The 10,618-nt window shown below is 46.4% G+C and overlaps 1 protein-coding gene across 1 annotated transcript; it reads right to left on the bottom strand.

Moving 5' to 3' along the window:
- Positions 1–4,348: 4,348 nt before the first annotated feature.
- LOC107121425 (chromosome unknown open reading frame, human C15orf40) lies at positions 4,349–10,344 on the bottom strand. Its single transcript, XM_015424337.1, has 4 exons — positions 10,218–10,344; positions 8,455–8,581; positions 6,736–6,863; positions 4,349–5,895 (listed from the first exon to the last, which is right to left on the bottom strand). Exons 1-4 carry the CDS (start codon positions 10,317–10,319, stop codon positions 5,803–5,805), a joined length of 450 nt encoding a protein of 149 aa, XP_015279823.1. The 5' UTR covers positions 10,320–10,344; the 3' UTR covers positions 4,349–5,802.
- Between the last annotated feature and the right edge of the window lie 274 nt (positions 10,345–10,618).

The raw sequence follows: 10,618 nt of genomic DNA, 5'->3' as shown, positions 1-10,618 counted from the left end.
ATGTGCTCTGCCACTAAGTTAGGATCCCATCTTTGGCAGTATTCATGGTACTTTCTCTCTCCCCCATACATCGGTAACAGTTTGAGTCTGACATGCATAAGGGACCCCTGTGGACCATTCCACACAAGCTGTTTGTCCTTATAAGGAAGGGTACTCTGGGGGAGGGCAAACTGGGTGCCCCAGAATGGGTGAATGAATATTTGTTTCAAGCTTATGTTAGGAAGAGGACCATCTCCTCCTGCCCCAGGAACATGTTTTTTAAAAAAATCAGTCCACAGAACATGCGCTATACTCCCATTTCACACTCAGTATCTTCCATAGCAACTGCATCAACTGGAAAAAAGCCACTGTGAGCTGCAAAAAATAAAAATAAAAATCCTGTAATGAATGTGGAGCAACTGTCCAGGGCAGAAACATGCCCCCCCCATCTCCTAAATCATCTTTTAGACCTGGAACCACCATCTCCCTGACCTGTACTCCAGATGACGGCCTTGGAGGGCAGAAGTGTATTTTGCTACCTGCCCAAAGGTCTATCATATTTTTATCCTACATTTCCTCCAAGGAGCTCAGGGCAGCAGGTATTGCTTCTCCTTTCCTCTGTTTTTATACTCACAAGCCTGTGAGGTAGGTTAGGCTGAGAGAGACTCTCACTGGCCGACTGAACTCAGCTTCATGGCTGAGTGAGGATTTGAATGTGGATCTCCCAGATCCTCGTCTGACTCTCTCAGCACTGAAAACCTGAAGCTGCCGTATGCTGAATCAGGTCAGTCCTGTCTTTTCAGATGGGCAGGGGCTCTCCAGGGTCTCAGGCCGGGGGCTTTCACATCACCTCCCACCTGGTCCTTTTAACTAGAGATGGTGGAGACCAATGCTCCCTCTAAGCTGTGGAGTCATGTGAGCAAAAATTCTGCTTTGTGAGCTACTGGCATTAAAGTTGTGAGCGAGCGGTTTGGCTACTGCATAAATTAGTTTGCTCTGGAGCCATCCTTCCTGAGCTAAAACATAAATGTGTGAGCCGGAGGCACTAACTCAGCTTAGAGGGAACACTGGTGGGGACTGAACCTGGGACCTTCTGCATGCCGAACAGATGCTCTACCACTGAGACAGGGCCCCTCCCCAAACCTCACTGACTTTGAGCCTGACCACCTTGAGAAATGTTTAGCTTTTATCATGCAAGTTGTTGTATTTTAGCAGTGACAGAGAGGTGGGGGGGAAGTAATAAACACCTGTATTGGACCACAAAAACACAAAATTGATGTAATATCAAAATGACACAGAACCTTGTGCAAGCTTTCAAGCTCACCAGAACTCTTCATCGGGCTAAATATTACAATTATGGGTGGGGAAGCAGGTTGTTCAGATTAAGATCTTGACTTGGTCTTGTGCACTTTTGGTGTTTGATGCTGACAGGTGATTGTATTGCTGATGCTGTTTGATTCCAGCACTTGCATTCTGAGAAGGACCAAGCAAAGGAGAGTCTTCTTATTTGAAAAAACAGAGGCCAGTAAGTCCAAACGGAGGGCTGAGACAAAACTCTTTCAAGATAAATAAAATCCAAAAGAGAGGGATGCAACATTAATACACAGACTAGCATCATTCTGCACAGCTTAAAAACATCTTGTCCCCCATTAACATTTCATCAGATAAAATCACTTCAGGGGGCTGAAGTCCAGCCTGCAGGCCACCCCAGGAGTGATCCCTGATTTAGAAGGATGCTTTGCAAGAACAAAACCCAGACATTCAGCTATCCTTGGGCTTGAAAAGAGCTTCACAGGGGCAGCAACCTGGATTTCAGAAGCAAGGAGACTGGGCAAAAATAGAAATCCTTATTATTAGGCAGAAATTAGCTGCATCAAATCTACTAAAGAAGACTCCTGCAACACAGTCAGAAGCAGATTCTCCAGTGGAGTCACAGAGGAAAACTGAAAGACTATCGAGTTGTTAAGAGGCCACCTTGTACTTTCCCTGTTAAAAAGGCTGCCAAAGAGTAGCGTCAGATGCTACTTGACAATTCTCCACTGGGAAAGAAGGGCCTTCTGGTAGTGTTCTTGAAATTTCCCTTGCAGCGAGATGTAGGTTCAGTCAGCTGGTCAAGATTTGAAATGTACTCCAGACTCAGAACTGTCAGAAGCATTAGAAGCACTGAGAGGTGCATTTAGCTAAAGGGAAAATGCCCGGCAGGGAGCTGCAGAACCACAGCCTGCTTCCAAAATGCAGGAAGCACCAGCCTTCAGTCGATGATGCACACGAGGCAAAAGGGACCTTGCTAAATCTACACGTTGCCTGGAGAACCCTCCACAAAAGGACAGATGCTTACAGCAGATCTACACAGACTGTGGTGGAAGAGAAGCTGCTGTTGGGAACAGAGTAGGCTTCTGTCTATGCCATGATCCCAAGGGAGCTCACACACAGAAGTCAGGGAGGATTCTTGTGAATCCCAACTTTGCCCCCCTCCTTTAAACCAAGTTCTTAGCCCTCAAGGCTCTGAAGGTGTTTAAAAGTGTATGGAAAGCCACAAAAGAGCCCAAATAAGATATCCGGAAAAGTCCAGCAAACAAGATAGTGGTGAAAGGTGCCATCCAGTCACAGCCGACTTATGGCGACCCCGCGGGGTTTTCAAGGCAAGAGACAGTCAGAGGTGGTTGGACATTGCCTGGCTCTGCATCATGGCCCTGCTTAGCTTCCGAGATCCAAATATTAGCCAGGACAACACCCTGCTTAGCTTCCAAGATCTGACAACAATGAGCTAGCCTGGGCTATCTGGGTCAGGGCATCAGCAAACATACCACTGGTAGAAATTATGCCAAGCAGGAGGTATTTCAGGGTTGCCGAAACAAAGAGAAATTACGCACATCTGCTCAATTCATTATACAAGCTTTTATTTGGGGCGGGCACAGAGTTTTAAAATGTGCACTGCCCTGTGCTAGGGATAAGGAAAAGCCAGGTGGCTGAGATGGTACCCCATGAAAGGCTTTGCTGGGAAAAAAGACGACAGGACAAGGGTTTTATTTCAAAAGAAAAGACAGGACGCACCTGCAGGCATCGCTGCCAATCTGCTTACTCCCCCTCAAACCCTGCTGCAAGACAAATGATTGCCAAACTCTTGAAATCAGTGATTTCAGTGATTGGCTTCGATGGTCCTTACAACAGTACAGTAAGGTCTGGGGAGGCTTCTCTCCCCAAAACTCCCAATGTATGTATCCAACTGTAGTTCTCAGGAAAGAAGGAATGACTATTAAATCCATACAGGACTATAGTGCTGATACAATCCCCAAAGCCTGAGCCAAAAAGTCGAAGGCCACCAAGAGAGATCAGCTGCTCACCTGCAAGAGACAGCATTGTGCAGCGGCGAAAGTGCTGGACTAGGATCTGGGAGACCCAGGACTGAACCCCAAACTCTGCCAAGGAGGCTTGCGAGTGCCCCCCCCCCAGCCCTCCTGGATGGCTGCTGTGAAAATAAAGTGGAAGAGGGGAGACTAAGGCCGTGACCCACTGTGAACCCCTACTGGGGAGAAACGTGGGGTATAAACATCTATATAAGTATCAGGACTCCCTGTCTTACTGCACTGTTGTAAGGACCATCAAAACCAATCACTGAAAACCTAGCCACAGAAATGTTAGTGATTTGTTACACTGTCCACAGATCCCAGATGTGGCCCCCTCTTTTGTGCAGACTCCACAGATTTAAAGGGCACCCCTGAGGGTTGGACTGGATATTGCTGCTCTTTATTGCAGCCTTTGGATACGTAAACGACTGTGTCCCTGTGCAAAGGAGCTGAAAATCTAGGTTAAAAAGTGTGCCGACAGAGCAAAACATCTCCCTTTACAGGGAGAGAGAGATTAAGACATTCAGAGAGCGAACACAGAAAGCTGAAACAAAGTGGAGCTCAGCTGGCTCAGGATATTTAAGATGCACACAAGGAGGAAATAATGGGGTAGAGCGAAGTAATGAAGACAAAGCTTCTGTCTTTTTCGGGGCCGGAGGAAGACATTAGAAGGCACACTTCCCAACTGCAAGTTATTGAAAAAGCTGTCAATATCAAGGGCTTATTGAGATGGATGAAGGAAAGAAGGGAGACCTAAGGAGTTTCAGAGGAGAGCCTGTGGGTAGATCGTGAGCAGAACAGGGAAAGACAGAGGCAAGAGATAATAAAAAGGTGGACTGAATCAGAGAGGAAGACAGCAAAGAATAATTGAATGTCCTTAATTAGTAGGCAACAGCAACTAAATGCATACAGTTATCCGGGGTGAATTTGGCAGGAGGAGGAAGGGAGTGAGAGCCTATTAGTGGTGGTGGAAAGTGCCATCAAGTTGCAGCCGACAAAGCAAGAGACATTCAGAGGTGTTTTGCCATTGCCTGCCTCTGCATAGCGACCCTGGACTTCCTTGGTGGTGTCTCACCCATGGACTAACCAGGACTGCTTAGCTTCTGAGATCCAATTAAATCAGGCCACCCAGGTTAGGGTGAATGCCTATTAACACTAGAAAAAAATTAAAAATACCCCAAAGTTACTAAATAAAGGATATTATAAGCAAGACTGTATGTATGCTTTCATTTTGTACAAAGTAAAGAATGTGGTACTGACTGCAAAAGCTAGAGAATCTCTGTCCCCCCACCCCCAAGCAAATCTCTTGACCTTACAACTTCAAAGATGTGTTTGAAAGTACAAGGCAAAGAGCTGGTGGACCTCAGAAGCAAAGACTTCCTTTTTGTGTGTTATGCAGTTCATTATCCCTCCCCATCAGTAGCAGAATATTGTGCAAGAAACTATGAAAATGGCAGAATTATATAAACCATGCAAATGGGCTTAAGACTGTGATGCCACGTGTGCTTACCCAGCCCCACTGAGCTCCAAGGGACTTCACACAAGATGCTGCCTTATACCAGGTCAGACAACTGGTTCACTGTGTCCTGGATGATCCGCTCAAACTGGCAGCAGTTCTCCAAGGTCTTACTAGGCTGTTACCTGTAGTCCTTTTTAAAACAAGGAAGCAAGCTGGGACCTTAAGCATACAAAGCATCTTTTCTATGCCATGAGGGAAGAGAGCCCTTTGCTGACTGGGATGAGAAAACCATGGGTGGCCAGTTTGCTTTCCTGACCCAAGGCCCTACTGTCCAAAGTCTGAGCTTGGCAGGTGCCTCCCCTTCCTCCCAACTATTTTCTGATTGAATTTCCTTACTTTATTCCAAACAACTCAAAGCAGTGAATACTTGGATTGAGTTCAATGGCCATCGAAGTAGTTCCTGGTTTTCATAGAGCACTGAAGAAACCGTGGAAGTCATCTTCTCAGCTGAGTAAATGGAAGTCTTGGGCAGAAAGAAACAATCAATCTGACAGTGGACCAGTACTGATGGCACCCTGCCATCAAGGCAGTGAGCATAGCATGATGCGAAAAAAGAAACCCAAAATAACCCAGTTTTGGAGTACAACTAGAAAACTATTGCCAGTGGAACTTTATGAGGCTCTGCGGCAGAATGCAGCAAAATCAAAATTCTGGCAATTAAAAAAACTTCTTTAACCTCAGGGAGGAAACAGGCCCCACATGGTTGTTTCCCCAAACCAAACTGGAACTGAACACAGGCTATCAGTACTCTATGATGAATGCATGCATACCAAGAGACCATGAGCTGAAATCTTAGTATAACATTTCAGTCACTGGGAGAGGATTGTTACTAACATGAAAATACAGGTTTATTTTCCCAGTGCTGTCCAGATGCCATATGTTCTCCCACTGCCCATTGTTGTGTGCGCTGGCTTCCTCTTTTTGCCACATCCAGTGAAAGGACACTGCCGGATGGTCTCAGCTCCTGGCTTCTTTTCTCAGCCGCTCCAAGACATCCTCAGGAGTCATGGGTGCCAAAATCTTCACTGCTTTTTCTCGTGATTTAGCACCCTGTCTCAACACATTTAAAAAAGAATTTTAGATGGTTTCTCAGACTAAGATACAAAGAACACTGGGGTATTTTGAAAGCAGTATTGTTATCTGTATGTCAGAACAGAAAGAAGGAGGATTGGTGTTTAGCTAAAGAAATTAGGCACACATGAGTGGCCCACAGGAGTGCTAGTTAAGAAACAATGTAGACAAGACTAGACTGAAGGCAGCTCTCCTTGATGCGGAAGACTTCAGAGTCTAGCCTTTCTCAGAAACTCGGCAGAACTTACAACTTTTTAATGATGTATAAACTGCAGGCATCCTTTGGTGGGGAGAGGGCTATCAGTAATTTTATTACATTGATATTAAAATCGTAATGTTTGAACTGTGGCATGTAAGCCACCCTGCATCACAAGGAAACACAAAGTATAAATATTTAATAAATAAATACTCTAGATCACAGGAAGGCTCCTCCTCCCCTCAGCAGACTCAATGAATTCATACTGATCAAATGACTGCTGTCAAAGTGGCCCCTCTCTAGTAAGCATGGCGCAAGTTTCAAGAGTCCAGCATGAAACCACACTACAGAACATCAGCCATCATTATAACAATTAGGCACCATCAAGTCACAACAGACTCATGGTGACCCCAGGTCCATGCTGTTTTCAAGGCAAGACACGAGCAGAGGTGGTTGGCCATCACCTGCCTCTGCATAGCAACCTGGACTTCCTTGGAGGTCTCCCATCCAAGTATTCACTGTGGCCGACCCTGCCTAGCAACCAAGCTCTGATGAGACTGGGCTAGTCTGGGCTATTAGGCTGCTACAGAAACTATACTATAACAGAACTCAGCACACTGTACCTTTTCTAACACCACCTCACTCTTCTTAACTTCAAGGACCTTGGCAAGATAGCGGCACAACTCTGTGTTGGCTTCCCCTTCGGATGGAGGTGCAGCAATTGCCACGCCCACTGCTTCTGTTGTCAGATCTGTAATTTCAAGACCCCCCCCATAGATATAATGACTTACGTTTTTTAAATATATGTTTCAGAATCCTGCTGTCACCCTAAACCAGTAAACTTCATCACATCCTTTTAAGACGCAGGTCATGGGTAGAACCTTCAGACTCACTCCAAAAATGTTGGACAAAGCTCAGAATGAAATGCTTCTGGCCTAGCAAAATTCTACAGTGGATACCAAAGTCAAGCTTAGACCTACAGGGCAGGAGTTAGGTTGGCCTAGAAAAGCCCCATGCCATGCATTAGACCTTGCCCAGCATGCTCTGCAGCAAGCCTCTGCTCAGCACAACACAAGGAGGCCACTGCTGACACAGGACACAGGCCTTCTTCTTCCACAGACATCCAGTGAGGCCTAGTACAAGCCAGAGACCTCCAGATGGGGATCAGCCTTTTCCAGCATAAGCCCCATTCCAGTCCAGAAGCCATTTGACTTCAAAGGAAACCCAGAAATCCAGCCCAGATTTCAGAACCTGGCACTACCATCCCTGGGTTGAGCAGCTTGCCAGAGTAAAATATACAGTGTAAAGAATTAGGTTGTAGCAGAGAACTAGATCTTGCTACACAAATGTGTTCAATACCCCCAAAGGACAGTTTGGTCAAGATAATTTTCAGATAGATTACTCCCAAAGCACGATACAGTTAACTGTCTCAACAGAAAGGCAGTATAAAAATAAGTAGACTGCCAGTGCATCTGATAAACAAATCTTGTATGTTGCACAAATGTAGAATCACAGAGCTGGAAGGGGCCATACAGACCATCTAGTCCAACCCCCTGCTCAATGCAGGATCAGCCTAGAGCATCCCTGACAAGTGTTTGTTCAGCTGCTGCTTAAAGACTGCCAGTGACGGGGAGCTCACCACCTCACACCTCCCTCCATTCAGATGAAATGCCATTGACAACTACTCTTTGAGTGCAGTTCTCCAACCAGTTCCCTAGCCACCTATCTTAGAGTCCAGTCCACAGTCCTCTAGATTACCAATCAGATCATGGGGAACCCTGTCAAAAGTTTTACTGAAAGTAAACAACAGCATTCCCTCAATCCAGTAAGCTTGTCACTCAATCAAAGAAGGAAATGAGGTTGGTCTGGCAGGACCTGTTGGGGACAAATCCATGCTGACTTTCCCAGATCACCAAGTTGTCCTTTAGATGCTCACAGATTGAGCCCTTTAAAATCTGCTCCAGTATCTTCCCTGGGACAGAGGTCAGGGTGACTGGCCTGTAGTTTCCTGGGGCATCCCTCCTCCCTTTTTGATAATTGAGATAACATCTGCCCTCCTCCAGACCCAGCCGAGATCCACATGCTGTCTCTGGCAGAGACCATGTTCATAGCTTTTGGCCACTGGATATGAACAGATTGCCTCTTCTGTTCTCCCACTGTATAGTCCTGCCTTGTAATAGTTAACTGTTAATAGTTAATTGTTATGAAAACCTTGAAATTAAGAAGGGTTACCCCTTGTAAATATAAAAGTTAAAACAAAACAAAGCTATCTTAAGAAATTACATTTGGCAGCTTCAGAAACAGTATCTATAAAAAAAGAGGCTTTTCGATTTCTCATATACCTGTTACAGCATTTTGTTTAGATCCAGGTTTGGCATGAACAGCAATGGTAACATAGCCAGTTTTATCAGTTGCCACAGGGCTTGAAGGAACATTAGGCATTACTGCATCCTTAGTCTGAGCTTTCCCCTGAAAGAAAAAGCAGAGAAAATAGGACTACCTATTTGAAATTTTAGGCAGCTGTACTAATAGTTGACCACCTAATTAAAACACTTCCAAGAGTTTTTGAAAACATATTTTTTTTAGATTTAGCTCCTTGCAAGAACTGATTAACATTAAATCAAGAGAGAAAGAGGAAACAACTTGCCTCACATCATGAACAACTTCCATATGATAAATAACATCAACTTGAGGCTTAGAGCATTCAAATATTACTTCAGTTTTTGCATGCCCGGAAAAGTAAAGCAGAATTACTATCCCATGATGCAGATCTCCCTATTGCCAAGGCTCAGGGCAGAAAGAATGTTATTTAAGAACATAAGAAGAGCCATTGGTCCACCTAGTCCATCTTGGGGCCACTGGTCCATCTAGTCCAGCAGCCTGTTTCACGTTGTGGTCAACCAACTGCCCTGGAGGGACAACAAACTGGGCATAGAAGCAAAAACCCTTCCCTGATGTTTCCTCTTAGTGCAGGGTTGCCAAAGTTTACTGCCTCTGAATGTGGTAGTTATAATTTTGGTATCATCTGCAAATTTGGTCCTGTGCTGCTCTCCCCAATACCAAATAATTTACGAATACATTATAGTGCCAGTCCCACTCTGCTCACTTCCCTCCATTACAAGCATTGTCCATTTATCCCCACTGTCTGCTTCCGGTAGCTTAACCCCTTATGAATTCAGAAGGGGACCTAGCCTCTTATCCCATGACTACTAAGCTTACTCAGCAGCTTCCTGAGGTGCATTGTCAAACTGGGGTGTGTGTGTGTGTGTGTGTTTGAGGTTGAACGGCAGCATTTATCAAAGGCCAGTCATTACATCTGTGGAAGTGGTGAGTTTTGACACTTCACTACCTTAGCCTTTAGGCCACAATGGCTCAGAGGATGCAGGTACAATTGCGTGCACACTTGCTTGGCTGCAACATGCCACTGCTACCTTATGTAAAAGTCCCATGTGACACAATAAGGCATATGAATAAATGTGCTTGGGCAAACCCTGCGGAACACAGTTAGCGAGCACGGAATGAACCTATCTGCCATGGCAGCTTTGCAGCCCACAACGTGCCTTTAAGAGCGGCAACGCCTCTCCTCTCAGACCAAAGCCTGGTTCACACCGGCAGCAGAACGAGGGGAGTCTAAAGGTCTGGGACGCTGGGAGCGGGCTGCATCACTGCAGGTAGAAAGAAAATCATGAAAGGAATACTGGACTCCAATACCTGCGGGCCATCCTACCACTTTATTATCTCGCCCACGGGAGGGGAGAGCCTAAAAGGAGCAACCGGCCCGCCAACATCGACACTGCAGAGACCTCTCCCTGGACACAGAACGGCGTCGCTCTCTCCCTGCCGGCTCTATGCTTAAACGTCTCCATCCCTTCCCTAGAGCGGAACTAAGCCTGGGTCCGTCCGGGGGCACCTTAAAGACTAGCGAAGTTTAATGCTGGGTATGAGCTTTCTTGTGCAGGAAGTCTTCACTTCCGTTTAACACCGGAAGTACCCCTCAGTGAATTCTACGTGCCTATCCCGGCCACTATCCCCCTTCCCGACGCCAGTGATTGACCGGAGGCTCTAAGTCGACTTGCTAAGCCCCCGTCCTTCCTTCACAACCAACCTTCCGGGGCATGGTGCCGCCGAACCGCTCGCTCACAGCGCCCGAGAGAGCTGGCCGCAAACGCGGACCTTGACGGAAAGTGGGACGGGCCAATCCCAGCATCACGCCCGTTCGCAAACGCCCCTCTCCTTGGTCTACCCGTTCTGTAGTAGAGTGCTCCTGTAATAGTGGGGAAGGCGCCCCCTTGAGGCGGGTTCTACCGCGCTTGCGCAGAGTCTGCAAGCGTGATGTAGCCGAGGTAAGAAAAAGGAGGCTTTATGGACCTGCGCAGGGGAGCACGCAAAGCTGCCGTATACTGAATCAGACCCTTGGTCCATCAAACTTAGTCGGCAGCAGTACTCCAAGGTTTCAGGCGAGGTCTCGCATTACATCCTACCTGATCCTTTCAAGTAGAGGTGCCA

This window comes from Gekko japonicus, unplaced genomic scaffold (assembly GCF_001447785.1).
Source record: "Gekko japonicus isolate JY-2015 unplaced genomic scaffold, Gekko_japonicus_V1.1 scaffold3703, whole genome shotgun sequence".
In the NCBI taxonomy this organism is placed as follows: Eukaryota; Metazoa; Chordata; class Lepidosauria; order Squamata; family Gekkonidae; genus Gekko; species Gekko japonicus.
The sequence above is the reverse complement of the archived record's forward strand: the minus strand, read 5'-3'. Positions and strand labels throughout refer to the sequence as shown.